Source organism: Selaginella moellendorffii, unplaced genomic scaffold, assembly GCF_000143415.4.
Source record: "Selaginella moellendorffii unplaced genomic scaffold, v1.0 SELMOscaffold_2, whole genome shotgun sequence".
Lineage (NCBI taxonomy): Eukaryota > Viridiplantae > Streptophyta > Lycopodiopsida > Selaginellales > Selaginellaceae > Selaginella > Selaginella moellendorffii.
The window spans coordinates 4017334-4043109 of NW_003314263.1; the positions used below are offsets into that span (position 1 = coordinate 4017334).

General features: G+C 42.5%; 3 protein-coding genes across 3 annotated transcripts; 2 read left to right on the plus strand and 1 right to left on the minus strand.

Moving 5' to 3' along the window:
* The first annotated feature begins 2849 nt into the window (after positions 1 to 2849).
* LOC112341325 (pentatricopeptide repeat-containing protein At2g33760-like) lies at positions 2850 to 9501 on the plus strand. The gene is made up of 2 exons (XM_024661245.1): positions 2850 to 3018; positions 8813 to 9501. Exons 1-2 carry the CDS (start codon positions 2850 to 2852, stop codon positions 9499 to 9501), a joined length of 858 nt encoding a protein of 285 aa, XP_024517013.1.
* Positions 9502 to 12095: 2594 nt separating this feature from the next.
* On the plus strand, positions 12096 to 13509 carry LOC112341327 (pentatricopeptide repeat-containing protein At5g15300-like). Its single transcript, XM_024661250.1, has 3 exons — positions 12096 to 12207; positions 12427 to 12571; positions 12768 to 13509. Exons 1-3 carry the CDS (start codon positions 12096 to 12098, stop codon positions 13507 to 13509), a joined length of 999 nt encoding a protein of 332 aa, XP_024517018.1.
* On the minus strand, positions 13501 to 17042 carry LOC9661614 (aminopeptidase M1-A). Its single transcript, XM_024661254.1, has 18 exons — positions 16836 to 17042; positions 16621 to 16769; positions 16469 to 16571; positions 16134 to 16414; positions 15936 to 16086; positions 15770 to 15874; positions 15599 to 15718; positions 15430 to 15543; positions 15178 to 15363; positions 14862 to 15117; positions 14693 to 14814; positions 14535 to 14632; positions 14313 to 14478; positions 14156 to 14261; positions 14033 to 14100; positions 13903 to 13980; positions 13772 to 13849; positions 13501 to 13714 (listed from the first exon to the last, which is right to left on the minus strand). Exons 1-18 carry the CDS (start codon positions 17040 to 17042, stop codon positions 13547 to 13549), a joined length of 2556 nt encoding a protein of 851 aa, XP_024517022.1. The 3' UTR covers positions 13501 to 13546.
* Positions 17043 to 25776: the final 8734 nt, after the last annotated feature.

Below are 25776 nucleotides of genomic sequence, written 5' to 3' on the forward strand. Positions count from 1 at the left end.
ATCACGAAATCAACCATAGAGAAAAGCGCATTGGATAGATTTGCGCACACATAGGCTTACAGCAACAAGAATCTGTTAGAATCCATACTTTGATGTGTGGATGTCACTTGAGACAAGAAACATACAAGAATTAGGACATTAAAAATACAACCACTGCTGTATTCAGCATCTTCAGATCTTACCAATGACTGGGAAACACAATAGCTTGTAGTGAGAGCTTGCATTCCAAAACAACCAACACACTGCAAGAGATTAAAACAATTATTCAAGATTGGACTACTAGAGAGAATTGCAATCATTTGCATACCTGCTCGATCCCAAAGTTGGCGAGCAATATCCAAAATTTACTAGCGAATAGCTAAATCAATCAATTTATGACAAAACAGACTTCCTTCCAACAAACAAAATAGTGCATACTTACACCATCTGATTTTTCAAATACAAGACCTTTCCTAAGCTAGACTCAGGAAAGTGACCTCGAGAAAAAACTCAAGAAGAATTGAGAAAGAAAAACTCGATTGAAGACTCAAGACAGAAGAGCTTGACTTCACATTTATACTATAAAATCAAAACTTGCAACAGACTCAAGATGTAAGAGCTTGACTTTGCAATCTATAAAGAACAACAATTGACTCAAGACAATTTAGGCGAAACACAAATTCAGGAAACTTTCCTCAACATTCAAGTTGAGAAGACTTAGCAAACTGAATGTACAAACAAAAACCAAACCCAATCAAGATCCGGGAAAGAGAACTTTGACAAAAGAATCAAGAAGTGAAAAAGGAAGAGGTAGTGAAAGAAAAATTAGAACAACAACAACGACAAATTTTAGAAACGATTTTAAACAAGTACGACAAAGAGGATAAACAAATTCAAGTTGCTAAGTTGAGAAACCCAAAGAGATAACAAAGAACTGAATATCAAAGACGCCCCAAAGTTTGAGACATTTGAAGAAGCAGAATACATAGCACTAGATTACTCAAATCCGGACTCACCAAAACAACAACTCAACCAACAAAGTCTACAACCACCTATGGCAATCATCAATCCAATGAGTACAATTGGAAGCATGGTTACATATCCAATTTTCACGGGAAGTAAGTTAGAAGATTCAGAATTACATGTAAAACAATTCAACCAAATTGTCAAAATGAACAATCAAGAACAGCATCAAGCCATACTTTTCCCATACACACTTAAAGGAAAAGCTCTTGAGTGGTATCATACACTAGAGGATTCTGTACCACATGACGAGAAACTTGAACAATTCAAGGAACAATTCCCAGCTGGAGGAACACTAGAGGAGCATTATGAGCAAATTAAGAATATAAAACAGTGACCAAAGGAAGGAATTCAAGACTATACTAGACGATTCAAATTACATGCAAAGAAATGTAAAGATCTCATCACCGACAAAGGCAAGAATTTGTTTTATATACAAGGATTACAAGAAGCCTATTGCAACATGATCGCATTGGCTGATACACCTGATGAAGAAAGTGTTGATTCACTGTCTCAAGGAATCTTAAAACTTGAGAAATGGTTTAAGCAGTTCACTAAAGGTGAATCTTCTCATGTTAATGATGACTGGGATGATGAAGAGGAAGAAATACTAATCAGGACCAAAAAGAAATAGATACAGGGAAAAGACATTAGACATGTATTGAAGAAATTAGCTTCAACAGAACTTAAACAAAAAATCTTTTGTACAAAATGCAAAAATGAAGGACATTCTATTTCAGACTGTAAATTCCATTTACCCAATGTCAGATTTGTGATAGAGAAGGACATATAGCCAAGAATTGTTGATATAGGAATACCACCAAAGTTTCAAGAGTGGACAATATTCAACGAGGAACACAACGACAAAATTATCAAGGAAACAACAACCAAGAACAAAGACCACCAAGAAATTATTATTACCAAGATAATCAACAATATAATCAAGGATATAATCATGGATATAATCCCCCACAAAATCAAAACTATGGTCAAGGGCAAAATGATTATAGAGGCAATTACAACCAACAACGATACAATGGACACCAAAACAATTATCAACGTTCACAATGGAACAACTACAACCAAAGCCAACAAAGGCAATATAATAATTACAACAATCAAGCATCGCAACAGAATTATCAACCAAGACAAAATCAGCCACAAAAAAATCAAATTCATCAACAATACAATCCACAAAACCAAAGAGTCAATCAAGCTCCTACTGAAAGACCACTAGCAACACCAGTAATTCAAGCAGCAGTTGCTGTAGAAGATGAAGAACAACTAAGGACTAAAGAACCAGAAGTTTGGCAATCACAAGAACACAATATGAATGTCAACATCCTAATAATTATGAAGAACAAGATGAAAGTGATCACACATTAAAAATCGAGAATACTGAGTGGAAAAAGAGTAAGAAAATACTTAACACCATTTAACAAGAGCTTTAAAACAAAGATCCCAAAATTATTAATGATCAAATATACAATCAAGACAACCAAACTCAAGTATTAAACTTTACTCAAGATGAGCATACAACCATTGTCGAGCACATACTACAGTAGGGAATTACTTTAACCCTACAACAAATATTGCAAATAGCACTATATATGAAAGACCAAATCTTAAAGATATGTAATCGAAAGATCCCTGAAGCCCACACACAAGAAAAACACCAATCTTAACCAACACAACAAGAACAAGCTAAACGAATTCAATCCGGTGATTATGATGATAATGTACCTTGTATCAATGTACATATCGGCAAAAATCATATTGAAAGAGCTATCCTTGATGGGGGTTAATATCATTGAATATGCACTATGCAAAGCTTTAGAATATGCACTATGCACATTGAATCCGACCAAGAGGGCTATAGGAGCTGCGTCAATAACTCCACTTCCTGCCAGGCCTACATAACGTACCAAGCTCTCCAAGATGACACTCTCCAGCCAGTCGGCCTCTGCTTTCGATTGAGCGTGGAGCAGCTTGCTGAGGCCTTGCAAATTGCCCAATGTATGACACGTGAACTGTAATTTGTGCCCTAAAATGGAAATTACATTTCCAGTGATTTCAGCAATTTGATCCTAGTGATTCTAGCACTGTTAAGCAATGGTGCCTAATTGGGCATGGTCCCATGTTGCCAAACTCACTCTTTATGCTTCTAGAAAAGGAGTTAGAAAAATTGAAGAAGTTGATTTATATGCACAATAACACTATAGTGGTGGATCATGTTGAAAATGAAAGAATGAAGTTCTTAAAGATCAATCTTGACACAATTGCAATTAAACCATAATGGATGAGAATTTAGCCAAGAGATGCAAGCTAGGCTTGAATCCCTTGGTATAGAGGATTTAGCCAAAAAAGATATTCCAAATGAAAATGTGATTGTTGAGGAAGATACTAAAGATATCAAAGAAGTTACTGGAGATGTTGAGAAGATGAATAGTAGTTGATTTGGTTTGGTCTAATGCTTTGGTTTTCCTAGTTTTATTAGTTTGGTTTTACTAAAAATATTTTCTTTTAATCAAAAAAATTTTATGAACTGTTTGGCCGTTCGGCACTTTCACAGCCAGTTAATAACCATAGTCAGTTGGTTGGTTAGTTGCCATTCGAAATGGTTAAAACCAACTTTAGTTGTGGATATATGTGCTCAATGTGGCTATGGCTAATGGTTAAGGATTTTGCTTAAAGTTTCACTTTTACTTTAGGTTGTTGGAAGTGTGGCTATGGTGGCTTTTGGCTATGTTGCTAGTCGACATATGCTCCCTGGTGGATCCTTGGTCATCCTTGTATGGCTATGGCTGTTGAGACCTTTGATTTTGGCCATGTTTTCTATTGATAGGTTTTTTCTTTCAGATCTAATACTAACTTTGTTCTAAATGGTGTAGTGCACCTTGGAATTGGCAGATCTAGTAAGCAATTGCATGTTAGATGTCCCATTTTTGGTCGACAGATGTCTATAAGGTTTCAAGGTCTTGCTTCGCTACTAGGTGTTTGTGTTTGGCCTGTGGTTGTGATTTAATTCACAGCTTGCCTGATGTGTGCTACATTTGTGTTCACGAGTTTAATCTTGCTTGAGGGTTTTGTTTTGTTTGTATTCACTAGGCGTGGATGTTTCTTTCGCTCTGTGGTCTCACTTGTTGTTTTGCCTTCTGGCCATTGGCTATGGCTGCAAGTGGACCTTGTTGTGGCTGGCTGTTTTTTCCGTGTTGGCTTAAGTTGGTTGTTGTGTATACAGAAAATGTGTCTTGGCTTTGGAGATGCTTATTATTCTTTACTAGGCTGCCTACAAGTGCATTTGTCTTTTGGTGGTTATGTTATGGCGTTGTAACTGGTTTCTTGGTTTTTTTTTCTTACTTATTCTATTGTTTACAGAAACAAAAATAACATATTGGTGTGACGCTTATATCTCTCTCAAACAGCCAGCAGCAGTACAGAGGATAGCAATAGGACAGAAGAGGATCAACACTGAAACATTTAGTTTTTGTCACTTTTAAGTAAATAAAGTACAATAGTATTGTCACTCTAAGCTCTAAAATTTTTTCCATAGTGTCTCTCAATGTTATGCCATCTTTAACTAAATAAAAAGACCTTTATGAAAGGTAGCTTGCATCATGGTTAAATCTGTCAAGGTTAAAATCTTCTATGAACCTATCATTCCATGTGATCATTAAGTTATGCAACACGCAGCAAGCCATGATGTTGTTCGCAAATATGCCTGAATATCCTCTAAATCCCTTCCAAGCTAGTAATTTCCTCTTTAAAATTCCAAAAGATCACTCGACAAAAATCCTCATAGAAGAATGAAGGAAGTTGTATTGCTCTTTGCCATGAAACCAATTTGGATATAGGACCAAAACCGGTAAAGCACAATTATATCTTCCATCAGCAATGATATACTATGGAATGTCCCCAAACTCTATGTGGTACACTCAACCACATAAACAATTCTTCTCAATCCAAGCCTTTTTCAAGCCACTAGAATTCCAAACTCATTGATTTGGAACACTATTTACTATCCATATTGTTATGTCAAGGAATGAAGTCTTACTGTTTACCATGGCTTGAACTACCATCAAGTAGTACTTTTTTGCCTTAGCATACCAATCTGTTGCATCCTCTAATCCTGGGAGCTCGGTTGCAAAGTGAGTGAAATCCATTGCACCACAACAGTTTGGGAATTCATACAAATTCTAAAATCTTACTATAACTTCATTTATTCCCTTATCATCCAGCCAATAGATCATTAGTCCTTCATGCTCAAGCAATGCATACCTAGAATAGCATAGACAAACTTGAGTAGTGTATGAAGCCACTCCAAATGCATCACCAATTGTTTGCCCAATCCCTAGATGCCAAGCTTTTCAAAGCAATAGGTACTTGCTTTAAAACAGGCAAGTGCCACCTTGGTATTTTTGCCAAACCTAGAGGAGACCTCTTAGCCAATTTTGGAGCAAACTCATCATAAAGAAAAGTGAATATAGATACTAAAACCTAAAAAACTTTTCTAAATCTTTGTGGATCTATATGAAGAACCTCAAGCTCTATTTGATACCACCAATGGAAACTTCTCAACTTAATGTAATATGCACTAATCGATAGTCCTAAGAGCTCCTTTTTAGTGATCACTCTCTCAATAAATGAAGTTGTAGTAGGACATAGCATAGAAAGCACTATAGCAATTGCTTTCTCCACCATTTGAATAAATAAGAGCTTTCTTGAAACCAGAATTAAGATCATGTCCTCCTCCTCCAAAAAGAACAACTTTACCAAATTTAAGTACCTCATCATAATCCCTACAAAATGGGAAATGATCTGTAGTCTATGTGGTTTTAACCCTTTATTATATGGCGATTTACCATAGGATAATGATAAAGTGGAACTAAAACCCTCTATATGCCATGTATCACATGCCATATGTCCAAAGACAATGGAGTGGAACCCAAATTTCAGGGCCTTGAGCCACTGAATGAAGGGACGATGCCAAACTCCTAAGCATAGAGCCAAGGAGTGAAGAAACTGGAGCACGGAGTGACTCCCAAGTGTGCAGCCCAAAGAGCGAAGGGATAGAAGTATGGAGCAACTTCAAACAGTTCTAGAGTGCCCAGTATCCCAATGCCAAGACCAGCATGCAAAATGAAGCCAAACGAAGTATAGCACTATTTCAGTATACTAGTGGCTTAATGCGAGGATATGGGTATTTCACTAGCTAGTATGGTGTGAAACTTAAGCTTAGACCCAAGCTGGATGCAAAACAAGGACAAGCACATAAGAGGGAGCTAAATTATGCCTCAAGTTGGTCGACAATACCCGACCTACCCACTATCTCTACCATATATTTGCCCCCCCCCCCCCCCCCCCCCACCTTAAGGAACACATGTTTTGGGCTTTCACCCTAAGCCACCCTTAGTACAAGGAGTTAGTCTCTAGAACTAACTCAAAACTTACTAAATATGGAATAACACTAGATTATGAATTTGGACATAGGACCAACACCATTGTGTTCAAGACAATCTTTACATTCCATAAATATGCCAAATTAACAAATCAAAACACTTTCCATAAATAGCAATTGGGACCGATTGGAACTAACACAAGAGGTATGATAAAAAGGGTGTTTGGCGAACACAATATGCTATCATCTTGCGAATATTGAAAGACTAAGCTCAATAACACAAGGGTTCTCAACACTAACAAGTGCAAGCTAACTATTCATTTAGCTAAATTTAGCTATTCATGAGTTTAGCTAACTAAATGAATATTATAAGACACTCATTCATGCCAACTATCGCACTAGCTAAGCCAAATAAATCTTAGTCAACCATACTATAGAACTTAAGTTTCTTAAACAAGAGCTAACAACATTTTATTGATGTTTTAAACTCAAGAGACCAATCCAGAACAAACCACAAAGACCATGTGGTGATGTAAAAAACCATAAACCATCAAAAAGAATAACTAATTATCATGAAAGATCATCAATCATCTCATCAATGAAGAGATTTATAATCATCATTGAAGAAAAAATCCACCATTCCAAAAAATAATAAATCAACAAGCAGTAATCAAACAAAAGCTTTGACAAGAATAATCAATTATCCCAAAATGATAGTCATTCATTATCAATGATTGCTAAATGTGAAGGCTAACTTTAACATCAAAGCTAATGAACTAAAATGCCTTCCCCAATAACTCTTAACAAATGAAACAATGAACATAAAAACTCAAAGAACCAAAAGCTTAAAGAAGCCTATACTCAAGTCTTGCATAATAATGATTACGAGTTTTGTATGGATTAACTTCAATGCTAAAGAAGAGATTATGGTACAATTCATAATATCGTCTTCAATATATCCATAAGCTAAATTTCATAATGCAAAGCTAATGAAGAGCATTTCTACATCAATCCAAAAGCTAAGTATAATAAAGCTATGTTTAACAATTGACCATCAAACTGATCCTCCATGAATCTATCTGTAGCAAGACGTAACTCACTTCATAATAAGCACAAAAAGAATCATCAATGATTAATATATCTCAACACAAATCCAACAAAGAATTAACATTTTCAATATCGATCATCAACTCTTCTTTTTGTAAAGCTAAAATAGTCCATGACTAAATCACTTTTCAAAGAAAAGCCAAAGCTCAATATTTACTAAACAATCTCGTCTAGAACACAATTAACTCAACTTGCCACTCAGTTCATTTGAATATCAATATAGTTGCTAACTAGCAAATGTACAAATGCTAAAAACACAAAGCTATAGCCAAGTTATCAACACTACTTGCATCAAAACTAATGAAATTTAATATCAATCCTATGGAGAGACATTTCATTTCACTTGAATTTCAATAACAATAATGTCAACGATAAAGCATCACTTCAATGCCATTAACAACAGAATAAAACTAACAAAAAACAAGAGCAAATCACCACTCAAAGCTCTTTATCAACCAAGCTAACCAAGGTCAAAAATACTTTACTCAGTATTTGATATTAAATCTTCAATAGAACTTAATTATAGATAACATATCATCAAGGAGTGATTCACCACATACAAGACTCAATGTAATCCAACACCACAGACTAAACACAACCAAATGATATCGACAAATGTAAAATCAACATGCCAATATAGAAAAACCATGCAAGCCATGACATGATCTTGTGCAACGCTATCCAGTAAAGCAAGTCTATCATTGCTAAATCATCATTGAGCAAAGCGAGTGTTAACAGTCCTCAACGAAGTTTATAAGCAATCATTAATTGCAGAGCAACCAATAATCACTCTTCAACTTGCCTTCACAAGACCTGAATACTAAATTCATGTTTTTGAGTCATATACTTATCCAACATTAACGTAATACCAAAATATGGAATATGGACAAATACAGATTAAATGACCACTTGAATCCAATTGAACCCCAATAAGCTCACCAACACATTTAAGCAATAGCTCCAAATATGCCTTGAAAAAACCAGTTATGTATGATCAACACTCAGCCAAAACTAAAGTGAAGGTCATGAGGGTTTAGGGTTTAGGGTTTACTGGTTGCTTTTATTTGCTGTGCAGTCTTTGCTGCTCACAATCTCCACTAGTAAACCAAATTGACGCAATTCAGTTTAGGGTTTAGATTTAGGTGCATTTAGGATTTCATACCAAAGACACCCTGGTTTAGGGTTTAGGGTTTAGGATTTAGGTGGACACGTACACCAAATGTGTGCGAGATGTCTTTGAAGGGGTGAGGAGTGAGGATGTTGTTTCCTGGAACTCTCTCCTACTTGGTTATGTTGAAAACACAGATCTATCAGTAGCTCTAGACCTGTTCACCAGCATGGACTGTGAACTAAGCTCTGTCACCTACATTGTTGGACTCAAGGCATGCAGAGGCTTGGCAAGCGAGAAAGAGTCAGACAAAGGACTCTACCTTGAGAAGGGAATTACAATTCATAAAGGAGTGAAAGAGCATGGGTTTAAGACCGACATAGTTGTGGCAACCAACTTCCTAGAGATGTATAGCAACTGCAGCAGCATGCATCATGCCAGGGAGGTCTTTGAAAGCATGTTTTCCCAAGATGCTGTGGCATGGAACACTCTCATACTGGGATATGTGGAGAATGGGGACTATGCAGTAGCTATGGATCTATTCAGCATCATGGACTGTGAGCCAAACTGTGTGACTTATTTGGCTGCTCTCAAGGCATGTGGAGGCTTGGCCAGCGAACCAGAGTCAGAGAAGCAACATCATCTTCAGAAAGGTATAGGCATTCACAAAAAGCTCCAAGAAGGGGGATTTGGATCTGATATAGTTGTGGCGATCACCTTAGTCGATATGTATGGCGAATGTGGTAGCATGCAGAACGCTAGGGATGTGTTTGATAGAATGATCCAGTGCAATGCTGTTACTTGGACCTCCCTCATCCTTGGATACGTTGGGAACGGCCAGTGCTCAGAAGCCATGGATTTATTTGCTAGGATGGACTGTGAGTGAGGTTTTGTTACATATGTTGCTGCTCTCAAGGCATGTGGAAGTCTGGCTACTGAAAATGAGTCAGAGAAGCAGCCATGTCTAGAGAAGACCATTGCAATTCACATAGAAGTGGAGGATCAAGGATTTAGTTGTGACATAGTTCTGGCCAACACTCTGGTTGCGATGTATGGAGATGCCTCACGAGATTCTCGAGGGCCAGATTGTGCTTATTCCAAAGAGGGGGGACTTGCAGGAGTTGAGGAATTGGAGGCCAATCACCATGCTCAACACGTCTTAACAAGGTCTATGCCAAAGCAATGACCCTCAAGCTCCAAGCTGTTATGCCATTGATCATCCAGGAACAGCAAACAGGCTTCGCTCCAGGGTGGCAAATCGCAGAAAATATCTGGATGTACCTTCTAGCTCAAAGATGGGCAGAGATCTCCAACCAACAAACTGCAGCATGGCTACTCGACTTCGAGAAGGCCTATGATCATGTGGATTGGAGGTTCCTAGAAATGTGTATGCACATGATTGGCATCCTGAGGGAGATGGTGGCTAGGATCTCATTACTATACTGTGGAGCTGCAAGCAAAGTCACAATCAACGGAGAGACAGGACCAAGTTTTCAGTTGGGACACTCGGTATGCCAAAGGTATCCACTGGCACCCTATCTTTTTTTATTCGTGGCTGAGGCCCTAGGCACGTTTCTAGCAGAAGGTGGGCGCATCATAGGTCTCACCCTGCCGGCTGGGAGATAGCAACTTCTGGGAACAGCAGGGGTGACTTAGGAACTCCTGGATGGAGCATTCGCAGATGACACAGCCTTGTTCCTACTCACTACCAAGGAGAACCTGGACGCAGCAAAGAAGGTTCTGGAGACTTTCAACCTTGCAACTAGTGCAGCAATCAACTGGAACAAATCAGTGGGTATCAACTGGGGGCGACCAAGCATCGAGTCCTAGGGCCAAGGCATTGGCTTTCAGTGGCTCAAACCAGGAGAGGACACCAGGTATTTGGGGATCCATTGGTACCCGGTTTAGTGCAGTGCTCTAGGATGACACCTTGCTCCGAAGGATACGAACATCGATCCAGTAGTGGGCTCCTTAGAAACTCAGTTTGCTAGTGAGAGTGGTTGTTGCCAGGAGCATCATCCTGCCCAGCATTTGGTACCACCTCTCAATCTGGGCTGTCCCTGAACACACTCTCAGAAAGGCACGCACAATGGTTCATAAGTATGTGTGGCGGGGTGTGCTTGTCACATGGAGGATCATGGCCAAGGTCGCCTGGCAATCCACAGCACATCCACAAGTCCTAGGACTTGGAGTAATCGATTTGAGCAACATGGCGAAGGCGCTATAGTACAAAATCCTCCTTATGGGCCTTCAACTAGGTAACCAACCTTGGATACTCATGTTTAGGTAGAGCTTGTTGGCAATCCAGCCTAAGCACAACACTACAAGACCATGGGAGAAGGATCCACGTTGGCTCTTTGCTGAAGGGCTGAAGCAAGTAGTCAAGGGTAGCACTCTGGTTCAGGGGCTTCTCAGGCTATGAAGCGCGTTTCTAGTCAATAGGGAAATGCCAAGGCGAGCGGAGGATTGGTTGAACCAGCCCCTATTCTTCAATGACCTCTTCAAAGTGGACGATAGGACACTGGGCAGAGAGGACCACTACACAATCTGGAGAAAGCTGCATAGCGCAGGCTTCCGAACTCTTAAGCAACTGGTGAGGGTTCTGGACAAAGATAGGAGGAAAACTACAACGCATATGCAGGTCTTTAACCCAGGATGGTGAAGGAAAGTCCACCTCAATATTCTTCGCATCATCAGAGCAGTGAGTGAGGTGAAGAAGGGGCTGCTTTGGCCTAGGCGTTGTCTCAAACCTGGAGACTTTGTGGCTCTGCAACGGGACGTGGAGCCAGACAGGGAACAAGTCGGCTTGGGGGCTTAGACACGGGCGTTTATGACCCCAACACCAGCTTGGGAGGATGGCGATGTGGAGGTATGGTTCATTGTGTCTCTTGAACAAAATGTTGGGCATTCTTTTTGGGTTATGAGAGGCGACATGCTGCTGCCAACAGGAGATGAACAAGTCATGCTGATGGTGACGGATGACGAAGTCAAGGGCAGGATTCGAGTAATACGACAGGCTCCAAAGCAATCAGTGGTGGTTCAATCGTTGGCCACACTAGAGGGGGATGGCATTCTCCGATGGTGTGACAGCAGCTCATTAAGGATCTGGATTGGGACCCAACAGCATGGAAATGAGGAGTGAGGAGCTTCTTCTCATTTGGAGTCAAAGAAGCAAGGGATGGTCTCTTGACCAGTAGGGAGGAGGCCCGAGGGGAGATCCCCAAACTCTGGAAGAAATGGATCAAGTAAGGAGTTGAAGCAAATCAGGTGGTGGGCAACACACTTGCATTTTGGAAACTACTAGTACAAGAGAAAGTCAAGGCCACTTCTTGGTTGGTGGCAAACAACGGGCTGCCAGTAGGACAGCAATTCCAAGACGAAGCATGCCAATGATGCGAGTGTGGCGAGCTAAAGACAGCGCGACATGCACTTTGAGAATGTGACGTGGCAAGAGAGGTATGGCGACAGATCTTCAAAGCAATGCAGGAATTAGGAGACATTCCGGAGTTTGAGGCTTGGAGTAGGGATATCCTCCATTGGTTTGAGGGAGCTAGAGGTCCAGACACTGGTCCAGCTTGGAGGTGCATTCGCTGTTACGGATGACACGGATGGAACACATAAGTCCAGTGGGATGCGACAGGGGCTGAAGTCGGGATGTCAATCTAGAAGGCAATGGGCCACGAGTGCTGGTCCATTTGGAGGGCGACAGGAGTGCAGGCACTCTGGGAGGCATAGAACCATTGTCACTTTAATGGGCAACAAACAAAGATATCAGTAGTGGTGGCATTGTGGTGGAGAGTCACTCTTGCAGCAGTGCGTCTTCACTACACCATCCTGAAAAAGCGGGCGAAACTGAGGCAGCTCGAGGAGTGGAGATCTAAGTGGCTTCCATGCTTCGGCAGATTGGTAGGTGGCGAGATTCGTTGGCAGTGGCACCCCCTGGACTCTGTTCTACGGTCAGCTCATGGGGGAGACTTGGATATCAACATGATTCAATTAAGATGACCACGTCCACTTCTACTCCAGGTCTAGGTCCAGCTACGACACAAGAGGATCACGTAAAGTAGCTCATTGAGAGGGTGGCACGCCCAATTTTTGTATTAGTCCAGGTAATGTACATACACGTTCAGTGATGTATGGCAAATGCGGCAGCATGGACTGGGCCAGGGAGGTGTTTGAAAAGATGCACAGCAAGGATGTTGTTTCATGGAACTCTCTCATACTTGGATATGTGGAAAATGGAGATGGCCTGGCAGCCATGGGCTTACACGCTAGAATGGATTGTCAGCCAGACTTCACATATGCAGCTGTGATTAAGGCATGTGGAAGCTTGGCTGAACTACAAGCTGGGAAAAAGATTCATGGCAGCATGAACAGAGCTGAAGAGTGTTTCAACAACATGCCCTCTCCAGATATAATCTGCTGGAACTCATTGCTGGGAGGATATAGTTCATTAGGAGATTCGACTCAAGTATTCAGTCTGGTGAAGAAGATTCAGAAGGCTGGGCTTAACATTGATGCCATCACATTCATTTCTATTCGCATGGCTTGCAGCCATGCAGGCCTGGTGGAAGAGGGGAAACATTACTTCGATTCCATGACAGGATTGGGCATCAGGAAGAGTGTGGAGCACCATAACTGTATAGTCGACATTCTTGGCCGAGCCAACAGACTTGAAGAAGCACTAGTAGTTGTGAACAGCATGCCAGTTGGAGCTGATGCTGTAACTTGGAGGATTCTGCTCGGATCCTGTAGGAAATGGGGGAACGTGGAGATTGGCAAGGTTGCATTTGAGGCACTGGTGCAGGCTGTTGGCACAAAGGAAGATGCAAGTGCCTACGTGCTGATGAGTGATCTCTACGGGATCATGAGTTCTATAGACAAGTTTCTGTAGAATTTGGTTCATATTGTTGATTTAAGTTGACAATCGCTCACAAAGATTGGGTTGGAGTTGGAGTTGAGTCTTGTCTTCTTATGGCTTTGACCCATAGAGCCATGAGTTTCACTTTCTCACTGCACCGTCCAGCAAACTTTCGGAAGAAGGAAATTCTGGAAGATATAGTCTCTTCAACATCATCTACGATATCCCTAGTCCAAAGCTGTAACCAAAAATCAGAAGAGGGAGAGAAAAGAAAAAGCTTTGCTTGAAGCCAGACCTTTGAAGCAACTCTGTCCACAAGTCTGCGCAGCAGGAAACCTTCTCCTAATTTTGCGTGCACTGGACCCCAATTTTCCTGAGACAGAGGACTATAATTCGTGCATCAACCACCACAGTTTTGAGTTGTACCTTGAGCCAGTTCCAAGCTGTGATACCGTTGGTTATTGTTAACCCGGAGAAGATGTCGGTGACGTTTTGAGGCCGCACCTGAAGGAAAAGTATGACAAATATACGAACATGGAAGAGTAACGGGACTAACCGCTGGAGATAGTGAAAAATTCAAAGCTTCAACGACGAGGTCAGGGTCGGAAGATCCTGCCAGTGTGCCTGGGAATGGCAGTTTCAGCTTAGAGATTTGTAGTTTCAGGAGTGAATGACTTACTCAATGCCAGGTTACGTTCCTCCAACTTATCTGAAAATCTGTAAATTTCAAGCAGCTCATCGAATCCATATCGATTACAATCTTTCATCACACTTGCATATGCGGCCTGTGAGAGCAAATTTAGTAAGACAAGGCAACATTGGTCAAAGACCATTACCTTCAACATGTTTGACGCCAGGGGGACCATCGCCTTGTTCCTGAATCGCCTCTTGGCTTCCAATATGGTTTTCTCATGCCCAAGAACCACTAAAGCATGCAAAAGTTCCTCCCTGAGACCGGAATTCGAATGGCTTTCACCTTGAACGGCTTCCCAGCCGAGTTTGCTGGAGAAACTTGACAATAGTAAAAGGCAAATATTATACAGAGAATAGGGACATACCTGGCTGCGTTTTCCATTAGTCCAACAAGGAATTTACTTACTCTTTCTTTTGAACTTGGGATTGCAACAGATACCACATCAAGTAAAGAGAGTGCAACCTGCAGTCATGAACGACATTGGGTTTCGTAAGAACTGCAAAAACCAGAAGCTACACGTACGGTGATCATATGTGACAAGACGGTGGGATCATCTTCCTGTCTGTAAACCTCCAGGAGCGACAATAAAGCAGACAGGGGCTGTCTTGTGGACTGGCATAAGGCAAACATATCGTCCAGAACACCTGTAATAGGATTGGTCTGGGGATAATTCTGGTAAAGAAAGACCCGCCTAGTCTATCGACAGGAGAAAGCCAGCCTGAGGAAATTGAGTCTTTCAAAGCTGTAAGCAGTTGTTCATCATACTCCACGCGATAGAATCCGCTTTGTCCAATGTTAAGTTTCACTACAGTTCGTGCTGGCAGGCGAACTATACACTTTCTGTCTTTTAGCAATATACTTTGTTGGCAGTTGTAAGATCCCGAAATAAGTTTAACAGGAACTATCCATTGCCCCTCGGCGGGCTGTCCACTTGCAAGAAACCGAGTCTAGTGCGCGAAAGAAGTTTGCATTTGAGACCAAATATAAAATCTATGAGACAGTCTTACCTGTTCAATCTCTAGCTCATGATCATTCAGCATTGTGGCCTTCAAAATTGGATACCCGTTCAGCTTTGTCCAAGAGCACATCAAGTCTTTGATTGGTTTTCCAGTTACTTCCTGGATACAATCCCATAAATCGTCTGACTTTGCGTTACTAAAGGCAAATTTCTCCATGTACAGTTGCAAGCCTCTCTGCAGGAGGGAAAAAGAAAAGAAAAAGATAGAATTCCACTTGTTAACTTAAGGCTAACTACTGACCTGGATATCCGTTAGACCAACATAGTCTTGCAGCATATAAATTAGTGAGGCTCCCTTGCAATAGCCAATAACATCAAAGACTTCCATGGTTTGACGAGCATGCTGCACTTCCACCTGTGAAAGCCGAGTGTAAAGTAGTATGCTTGATAAAAATTCAGACTTGAGGTACCTCAACTGGATGAGTTGATTCCAAGGCATCCAACTTGAAAGCATCATACATGATTTCTTTGTGAAATTCCATCCAGATGTTCCAGTCGGGGAAAAGATAATCGACAGCCATATAACTAATCTGCAAACCACCAGCATTGATCTTAATCTCAACACTATTGAAAGTACATACCCAAGTAGCCATGCCTTCATTAAGCCAGATATGAGTCCACCATTCTATTGTGACAAGGTTACCAAACCACATGTGCCCAACTTCATGAGCCACGTTTATAGCAACCTGCAAAAATACACGGAAAAAATTAGCATCAGTGCACAACGTGCTTCAGATACAATCTCACCTCCTGTTTCTTCAAAGTTGTAGTATTTTCATCTACAAACAAAGCATCATCCATAAAAACTATAAGACCAAATTCTTCAAGAGCACCAGCCTTGAATGCTGCAACTGACACAATATCCAGCTTGGGAAGAGGATATTGCAGTTGAAAGAATCTGAAGTAAGCATAAACAGAAATGGAAAAAAGGAAAGTGCAGATTACCTTGCATAAAAAGGAAGCACTTTCAGCATTATATCGAATCCGAATTTTGCTTTCTGCAGCTGTTCAAATCTTGTGTACACTCTCGCCGGAATACCATCATCGGACACACCTTCCAGATGTTCGAATTCACCAATCGCAATAGCGGTTATGTAGGTTGACATTAGAGGAGATTCTTGAAACTCAACCATCTTGGTGTTCCCGTTTACTACCTCCTGCAGAGCAGGCATAGTGGACAGAACCATGCGATCGACAGGAACATGAACTTTAAATTTAAAACACGCCTATAAGATGAGGAGAAACAGTCAGAAGATATCGTAAAGATTGTAGTATAGTACCTTAAAGTCTGGTTCATCCCAGCAAGGGAAGCACCTTCGTGCATCAGCAGGCTCAAAAACTGTTACAGCCATGTTTTTCTCAATCCCTCCGCTCTTGTAAGTGCTGTGCAGCGGAAAAGTTTTCTATTGAAAAATATTGAATACCAGCGTACCTTCGATAAAATGCGTCAAGCTTCTCGTTGAGCAATCCATGATAGTCGATAAACAGAGTTGCTTTTCCTACATGCAGTTTTTTTTCACCGAAGTCCAACACTAGCAGTTCATTCTCTTGATCGACTGTAGATGCCGCTGGATGAACGATCTGTACAAACTAATGTGCACATCAAGACAAATTTCAAGCAGAACACTCGAAGGCAGAGAGGAAAACCTCATCGAAATCCTCCACATAGCGCAAACATAGCGATTCAGTCTCCAGAATAAGATCCGCAACATTCAGGACAACTTTGGAAACTGGCTCCACAATGTCCAGGAGAATTTGGAGCTTGCCTTTGAATGCACAGGCATCGAGATCCACCCATAGCTCCAGCTCATAGCGACGAGGCAGCACAGTTTTGGGCAATCGACTGCTCGCCATAGCTGAGCCAGGGAACTTTCTTCCCTCAACTTATATTACAAACAGTAAAAACGGATCTGCGGTCAGGATCAAACGGCAGCAGATTGTTTCTTGGGCCCTCATGATTTTTTGTGGACGTGGTATTTGCCGTCGGATGGGCAAATACCACGTTCACCCTCGATCGCGTGGTCCGCAGGGAAAAATCAAGATCGGACGGCTGTGAGGTTTTCACGGCGTGCGCCACATGGTTGCACGAAATCGGGCATCTTGGGAATATGCTGCTGTTGAGCTTTTTCATGTGAATCAAAATTGGCTGTCTAGCTTCAAAATTGAAGTGCATCTTCACTGTCCTGATCATTCATGTGCCAAGTTGTGTGTGCTGCAAATTGAAGGTAAGTCCTGAAAACTAGGATTGAGCTGAGCAGCTGAGTGGGAGACATATTTTCTAAAACTGGCTGAGGTGTTGAAATTCACCATCAAGGGCGTCAACTTGGATTTTCTGGGTTCCTTGTGGATGAGATTGTTGACCTGGCTTTTGTGATGAGTTGCGTAAAAAATTGGCATTAGTGGTTGTAGTAGAGCTTGCAATCCAATAAACAGTTTATTATAAAAGTGAATTTTGGAACTTTTAATTTTGACTTCTTGAAATCAATTTTTTAAGTGTCTTCAACACCTTGCATTGCACATATTGGTCATTTTTTCAAGAAGTTACAATTAAAGATCTAAAACAAGACTCAAGAGAACAAGGTAGTGGTGTTCATTTGAACAAAGGCAATGAAGCAGCTGAAGAAGTATAGCAAGCAAGAGCAAAAAATCTACGAGTTGTGTGCTGACTGTTCTTTGCTATTGGAGAGTTGCGTGAAGGATGTGAGCATCGATGTAAACCATTCTATTATTTCAAACGACAAATCGGTCAAGTGCTAGATTCTTTAGTGGGACGAACTGAAATAGACGGCGGTCCTTCCACTTCCAATGGATCCCTTTCTGGTTTAAGCAATTCAACATCATTAGACCCCACCTCCTCTTCTGCCATGGTGGCTCCATCTAGCACTTGACCGATTTGTTGTTTGAAATAACAGAATGGTTTACATCGATGCTCAACACTACACATCCTTCACGCAACTCTCCAGTAGCAAAGAACAGTCAGCACACAACTTGTAGATTTTTGCTCTTGCCTGCTGTACTTCTTCAGCTGCTTCATTGCCTTTGTTCAAATGAACACCACTACCTTGTTCTCCCGAGTCCTGTTTTAGACCCTTACGGCAATGAAGCAGCTGAAGAAGCAACCAGAAGTTCTTTCCGATCAGAATTGCGGTGAGGGTGGCGGGGAACAAGCATTGTAGTGGATTTGCTTGCAATTGAGGAGCAATTGACATATGGCGGGTCAGAACTCTTCAACAGCAGGTTCGTCAGCAGCAGATTGCTTGGGAGAATGCGATTTTCAGGTACTGGTCTAGGCTATGTAGACCAATTAGTGTCTTTTTGAGCAGGAAGTGGATTGTGGGAGTTTTCTCACTACAATTCAAACAGAGAACATGCTGGTATAATCAGAGCTTTATGAAGCTTTATGTTACTAGCTTGCACCTGTTTTTTGATGCCTCAAAGACTGTCATCACACACACTAGCTTTGTCGCTGTGTGCTGAAATTTCAAAGGATGTTCACATAGTGTGGTTTAATTCCATATTAAAGGAATAAGCTGTGAAAACAGACTTTTCTATTTGGAATGAGCTTTAATGTGATGCTTCTTATAAGCTTGGTCACTAAAGAGGATTATTTAGTATATAATCTGTTCAAACAGATTTATATAAGTCTGGATCCTTGGCTGTCTGCATTTTTACTTTCTCAATTTTTTTGGTGAGCATAAATCAGTATGTGTATGTTTCAATAATATTGAACTATGGTGTGATTATATTTCACTCATAATTTAATTATTATTGAATACACAGATCAATGTTCTCAAAGGACGTGTCAAAGAGATACAGCAAGGGGCCTCGTGACTGCATAACTTGGAGAGGCTTTATGTGGTTTAAGACACTTGAGTATTTGTCTTTTTAAGATTTTGAAAGCTTGAGATTTTTTCATGCTTAGTATATTAATATGATTTAAATTATTTATGAGTTCTAACCAAATGTTTATGTGAGGTACAGTCTCTATTCTTGGCTTGTGATTTGTAAGGGGTAAGAAATCTAAATCACTAATATTGAATTTCTACAATAAGGTGGATTTGATGTTTTTATTATTTGCTTATTGTTTTCTAGCAATCAAAGTAGGAACATATGAAGTACTTTTGTGTATTTACTCCAAAGTACATTATATCAAAAATTTATTTAATATGTAATGTTTAAATTAATTTCTTAATAAGTTTATTTTCACTTAATTTAAATTATTGCATGCAAATGAAATGTTTAAATGATAAGTGGTTTTTGTTTATTTTACATAAGATTTAGATTATTTACATGAAAGTGTTATATCTAAATTAAAATGCAAATTAAGAAATATTTTTATTTATGTTGAATTAATACACGATAGTGTGATTATTCAAAATGAATATCAAGTAAAAAAAACTAATTTATTTATTGTTTGCTTTGTATTATTGAAAAATAGTGGTTAACAAGTCATAAAAGAAATCGAAATAAATTCATTGAGGATGAGAATTAGCAGCAAATGACTGAGGTTACAAAATAAGAACTAAAAACATACTCACAACTATAATCTTATTTTATTTATAAAAAGAACACTTCTTCAATGAATTGAAAACAAACTCTTTGACGATGACAATGTCAATCTTAAACTCAACTTTTGATAATGCTTTAGGGTTTAGGGTTTAAAGTCCAACATAAACCCTAAACCCTAAACCTGAAACCCTAAACCCTAAGCCCTAAAACCCTAAACCATAAACCTAAAACCTCAAACAAACCCGGTGATGCTGCGATCAGGGGAGATCGATAAACATGTATGTACACATATCCCAATGAGATTAATACAAAAACTAAGTATGCGACCCTCTACATGATCGTTTTGTATCAAAGCTGGACCTAGTGGTGGAGTAGAAGAGGATATGGTTGTCTCATTCAAATTATGTCGATGTGCAAGTCTCCCGTTTGAGACCATTGTAAAACAGAATCCAAGGGGCACCATTGCCAGTGAATCTCACCACCTACCATTCTGTCGAAACACAAGAGGCAATTGGACCTCTAGCTGCCTTGGTTTTGTCCGCTCTTTCAAGATGGCGTAATGAAGCGATAATGCCAGATCGATAAACATGTATGTATATTCCCCATGTCCCAATGGGACTAATATGAAAAGTGGGTGTGCTGCCTTCTTAGTAAGTTACTCTATGTGATCCTCTTGTGTTGCAACTGGACTTTGTCCTAAAGTAGAAGTGGACATAGTTGTCTCTTTCGAATTGTGTTGATGTCCAAGTCTCCCCCTCAGGCCAAACGTAGAACAGAGTCCAGGGGGCACCATTGCCAGCAGGTATTGTGACCTGCCATTCTATTGAAATACAGTAGCCACTTGGACCTCCACTCCTCTAGCTATGTCGGTTTTGCCCGCTCTTTCAGGATGGTATAATGAAGATGCACCACTGCAAGAGTGAGTCTCCACCATGAAGCCACCTCCACTGAAATCCTCACTTGTTGCCTATCGCAGTGACAATGGTTTCGTGCCATGGTGCTTGCACTCTTGTCACTCTCTAGATGGACCACCGCTCATGGCCTATTGCCTCCCTAAATGACATCCCAATTTCAGCCCTTGTCACGTCCCACTGGACTCGCATGCTCCATCTATGTCGTCCTCGACGTTCCAGGCTGGACCAATGCTTGGACCTCTAGCTCCCTCAAACCAGTGGAGGATATCCCAACTCTAAACCTCAAACTCCGGAATGTCTCTTAATTCTTGAGTCTCTATGAAAATCTATCGCCATACCTCTCTTACAATGTCACATTCCTATAGTGCATGCCACACTGCCTCTAGCTCGCTACACTCCTTGCATTGTCAGTGTGCTTCCTTTTGGAACTGTTATCCTACTAGCAGCCTGTTATTTGCCACCAACCAAGAAGTGGCCTTAACTTTCTCCTATGCGGGTAATTTCCAAAATGCAAGTGTGTTGTCCACCACCTGGTTAGTTTCAACTCCTTGCTCAATCCATTTCTTCCAAAGCTTGGGTATCTCCCCTCGGCCTTCTCCCTGCTAGTCAAGAGACCATCCCATGCTTCCTTGACTTCAAACGAGAAGAAGCTCTTTGTTCCTCATTTCTATGTTGTCGGGTCCCAATCCAAATCTTCGATGAGCTGCTGTCACCACCATCTGAGAATGCCATCCCCCTCTAGTGAGGCCTCCGATTGAACCACACTAGTTGCTTCAAAGCTTGTCTTACTACTCAAATCCTGTCCTTGACTTCATCATTCGTCACCATCGGGCATGACCTGTTCACCTCCTGCTGGCAGCAGCATATTGCTTCTCATGACTTGAAAAGGACAACCAATATTCTATTTAGGAAACACAATGAACCACACCTCCACATCACCATCCTCCCAAGCTGGTGTTAGGGCTATAAACATTCATGTCTAGGCTCCCAAGTTGACTCATTCCTTGTCTGGCTCCACGTCTCATTGTAGAGCCACAAAGTCTCTAGATTTGAGACATCACCTAGGCCAGAGTTTCCCCTTCTTTGCCTCGCTCACCACTCTAATGATGCAAAGAAGATTGAGGTGGATTTTCCTCCACCGTCTTGGATTAAAGACCTGCATATACCTTGTAGTCATCTTCATATCCTTGTCTAGAATTGCCACCAGTTTCTTGAGAGTTTGGAAGCCTTCACCTATAAGCGACTAAATTTTCCATTCTACTTTAGTCACTTAACCACACCTCTGACCACTTGGAGGAGTCTCATTCACAACCTCCATAAGTCCAATCCAGGACTTGGGACTTGCTAGCCCCGAGAATGGCATCCATGCCACTCAACATTTGCACTTGGTCCAAGTGCTCCACGTGTCCAATCCCATGACCGACACTCAAAGGTACCACCGACATAGCAGCCCGTTACGCTAAGGCCATGCCCAATCACCTTTGCCACACTGGTAGTCCAATACCACTTGCATCACCGTCTTGACTCTCCAAGACTAGGCAAGCCATCCGTGAGTGGTCATCTCAGGTCCACTCCTTAGCATCCTTAGGATGCCCACCGACAAGGGGAATAGCCTTCCCCAATATCCCTCTGTCAGCCCCCACTAAGTCCCTTTCTGCCCTGGCCGTGTTTGCCAACACTGCCACTGGATCGAGACCCACAGGCCCGACCACTAAGTCCCACGGTCCTCTGGGACTTCCTCACCACACGACTGTGTCCTTGGTCACTACCCCAGAGGACTGCTCCTCTTCCTTTCCACAGTCTGGGCCTTTGGGACAACATTTCGGAACACCGTGGCCTTACGCGAGCCACCTGGGTACTCTCCCCGCCTTTCGTCTTTAGGTGCTCTAGCCATGGGCTTAGAGCGAGGTTCCGTTGAGCCACGCCTGGTATCCAAGTAGGTAGTGCCACCCACACTTGGACTGGGAGCATCGGCCAGTCGATCTCCCGGGGGAACTAGAGCCGGCTCTTGAACACTTCACCAAGCTACCCCGCTTGTCGGTCTGTGTTCACTCTAGTCTTGGACTTCCTAGTGGGCAGCTCATCACCCAACACTGGTCCGGCCTTCCTGGGCCAAACTGGCCTTTCCTGGCCAAACTGGCTCCACTGCAGTCCTCCCCCTACTATACTTTTGGAGCTCACCAAACCCCCCAGGGTCTGGGAGACGAACGCTTTGGGCTTTCACCCTCTCAGACTCGAACTCGGACTCGGACTCGGACTCAGACTCGGACTCGGACTCAGACTCAGACTCGGACTCGGGCTCGGGCTCGGGCTCGGTCTCGGCCTCGGCCTCAGTCTCGTTCTCGGTCCCGATCTCGGTCTCGGTCTCGGTCTCGGTCTCGGTCCCGGTCTCGGTCTCGACTTCGGACTCCATCTTGGACTCCATCTCGGACTCCATCTCGGACTCCATCTCGGGTCCATCTCGGACTCCATCTCGGGTCCACCTCGGACTCCATCTCGGACTCCATCTCAGGTCCACCTCGGACTCCATCTCGGACTCCATCTCGGGTCCATCTCGGGTCCACCTCGGACTCCATCTCGGACTCCATTTCGGGTCCATCTCGAGTCCAACTCGGACTCCATCTCGGACTCCATCTCGGGTCCATCTCGGGTCCACCTCGGACTCCATCTCGGACTCCATCTCGGACTCCATTTTGGGTCCATCTCGGGTCCACCTCGGACTCCATCTCGGACTCCATCTCGAACTCCACTTCGGGTCCATCTTGGGTCCATCTCGGACACTTCCACGTGTCATGTGTTGGTCCTTTTGGGTCCCTTTTTTGGAGCCTCGCTTTTTGCTCACTTCGTGCTCGTTCCTCGAGCACTTCGTTGGGAGTTCCACTCCCGCTCTTGACTTTTCAAGTCGAAGCTTTTGGTCCAAACGTGTTACGCTCGTTTGGCTCTCGCTTCAGCCACTACCACGTGGCACCCTTTCCGGCTCCACTTTGGGGCCTAGGGATTTTGTGTCTCACAACTCCACCACCCATAGACGAAGTTCGATGTCCTCATCGAACGGTAAACCATTTTGTAAAGTAACACTCGCATGTGTTACCATTTCCATCCTTGGCACCTAGCCAATATTTGTCAATGGTTTGACATTAAAGGCTCACCATGCCTTTTGCATTTGCCTCAATGGTTTGACACCAAAGGCTCACCATGCCTTGCCTATCCTCTAAGGAGGGTAGTCTCTCCAACTTAGAGACTGATTGGACCACATGTAGTGGTTCTCTCCTTTTATTGGTTTAGTTCTCGCTAAACCTCTTAGAGGCCCTTCTCTAAGTCAATCCCACTACTCCTTCTCGAGTAGTCTCAATTTCCATCTATTGAATGTTTGCACCTTGGAACTTTTACTCTTTTGACTTTTGGAAGTCAATTTCCTAGGTGTCTCCAACACCTTGCATTGCACAGATTGTGCAACTCCACTTCCCTATCCTAGGAAGTTCATTACTTGAGGGCACCATCATCCTCTCTTCTATTTCGTGCCACCTTGGGCACTAAGTTCCATTTATCACACTTTGTGCTAGGGTTGTCCATCGCCCTATCATTTGGCTACCTTACCGCTCCCTCCCTTGGAGCTTCCACTTTCGCCAAATCGGAGCAATTCGGAATCCATCCTTGGAAACACACTTCCTTTCCCGCAATTTGTTAGCGTCCAACACATTAGTGTTCCTCGCCTAACTTTGTCACTTGGATTCCTTCCAAGGAATTCCACGGCCCTATCTTGGCCACTCATCTTTTGCTCCTATCCATTGATTGTTGCACCAAGCAACATCGAATCTCTACCTCCCTCCTTGAGGTGTTCTTTTGATTCCTTAGCAAAGGCTCTGCTTTGCCAAGACTAGGGTGTTCACCCCTAGTAAGTCTCTTTTAGCATCTTCTGCTGTGGGCTTTATCCTCGGCCCAACTTTGTGACCCTCCCATGGGTCTCTTTAGAGACTACTTTCCTTGGACACACTATGCCACTGCAATGACATAGCTCATTTCCCTAAGGTGCTTTTCCCACTTGGTCACCTTGACCAAGCCACACCATCATCAATAGTTCAAATCAACACTTTGAACTAGGAACCTTATTCCTTAACCCAAACAAGGATCTTGTCCTTATTTAGCCACTAGATCACCTAGTGATCTCACCTCGGCACCTTAACAGGTTTGCCAATAGGTACTAGGTCTTCCAGACCTTTAACTTGTTAACTACGACCCCGGGGGCATCCCCCACACTTGGCGGTGCGCCCAAGCTAGGCTTAGCTAGCCCTTCTGGCCAAGGGTCCATAGCAACTGAGATTAAGTGTCCTCATCTCACTCACCACGTCCTTGGTGCCACTTGCACCAAAGCGTTCAAGTTAGATATGCCGAGCTTTCACACTAAGCAATCTAACCGTGCATCACGACTCCGAGGCATCCCTCGCTTGGCGGTGTGCCCAAACCAGTCTCCCCACTGAGAGTCCATGACCACCGAAATATGAGTGTCCTCATATTCCAAACCATCACCACGCCCTAGTGATTTGGGACTCGAACCCAAGCACTAAAGGGTCGGGACTCGAACCCAACCTCCGTATATGCATCTACGGACGGCATCACACAAGATGCCTGGCGTGACTCCCCACGCCGGTGCACCAACTTGTTTTTAAAGCGCGCTACAGATCACAGGTTAGGAACCTAGTTCCCCCACACTGCCAAGTCCTCTCACTTGACATATCTGTGATCATGCATGGGCTCCTCCATGCTTAGCCCCATGGGCCACCTTTTTTGAAGTTAGCACCTTCAACTAGGGTATTTGTTCCCCCCAACTTGCCAATCTCACTTAGCAAGTCATCCGGCCACCATAACATGGTTCATGCATAAGCGTGGAAGTCCTTAACCATCAACTTTCGTTCAAAGCCCTCTCTTTGAACACTCGGGAACTACTTCCCTAACCTTGACAGCCTTGCCTCATGGCAAGCTTCAAGACCACGCTTCTGCTGCGCCACTCTGATTTCGCGCGTTCTATGAACCATTTACACTTGGCCTTTCTAGGTACTAAGCTACCTAGAATCGTCTTTGGGAACCTTGAAGGAACTCTATCCCTTAGCTTGCTAAGGCCTCCCTTTTTGCAAGCTTTCCAATTGCCACATAGTCTAACATGGACA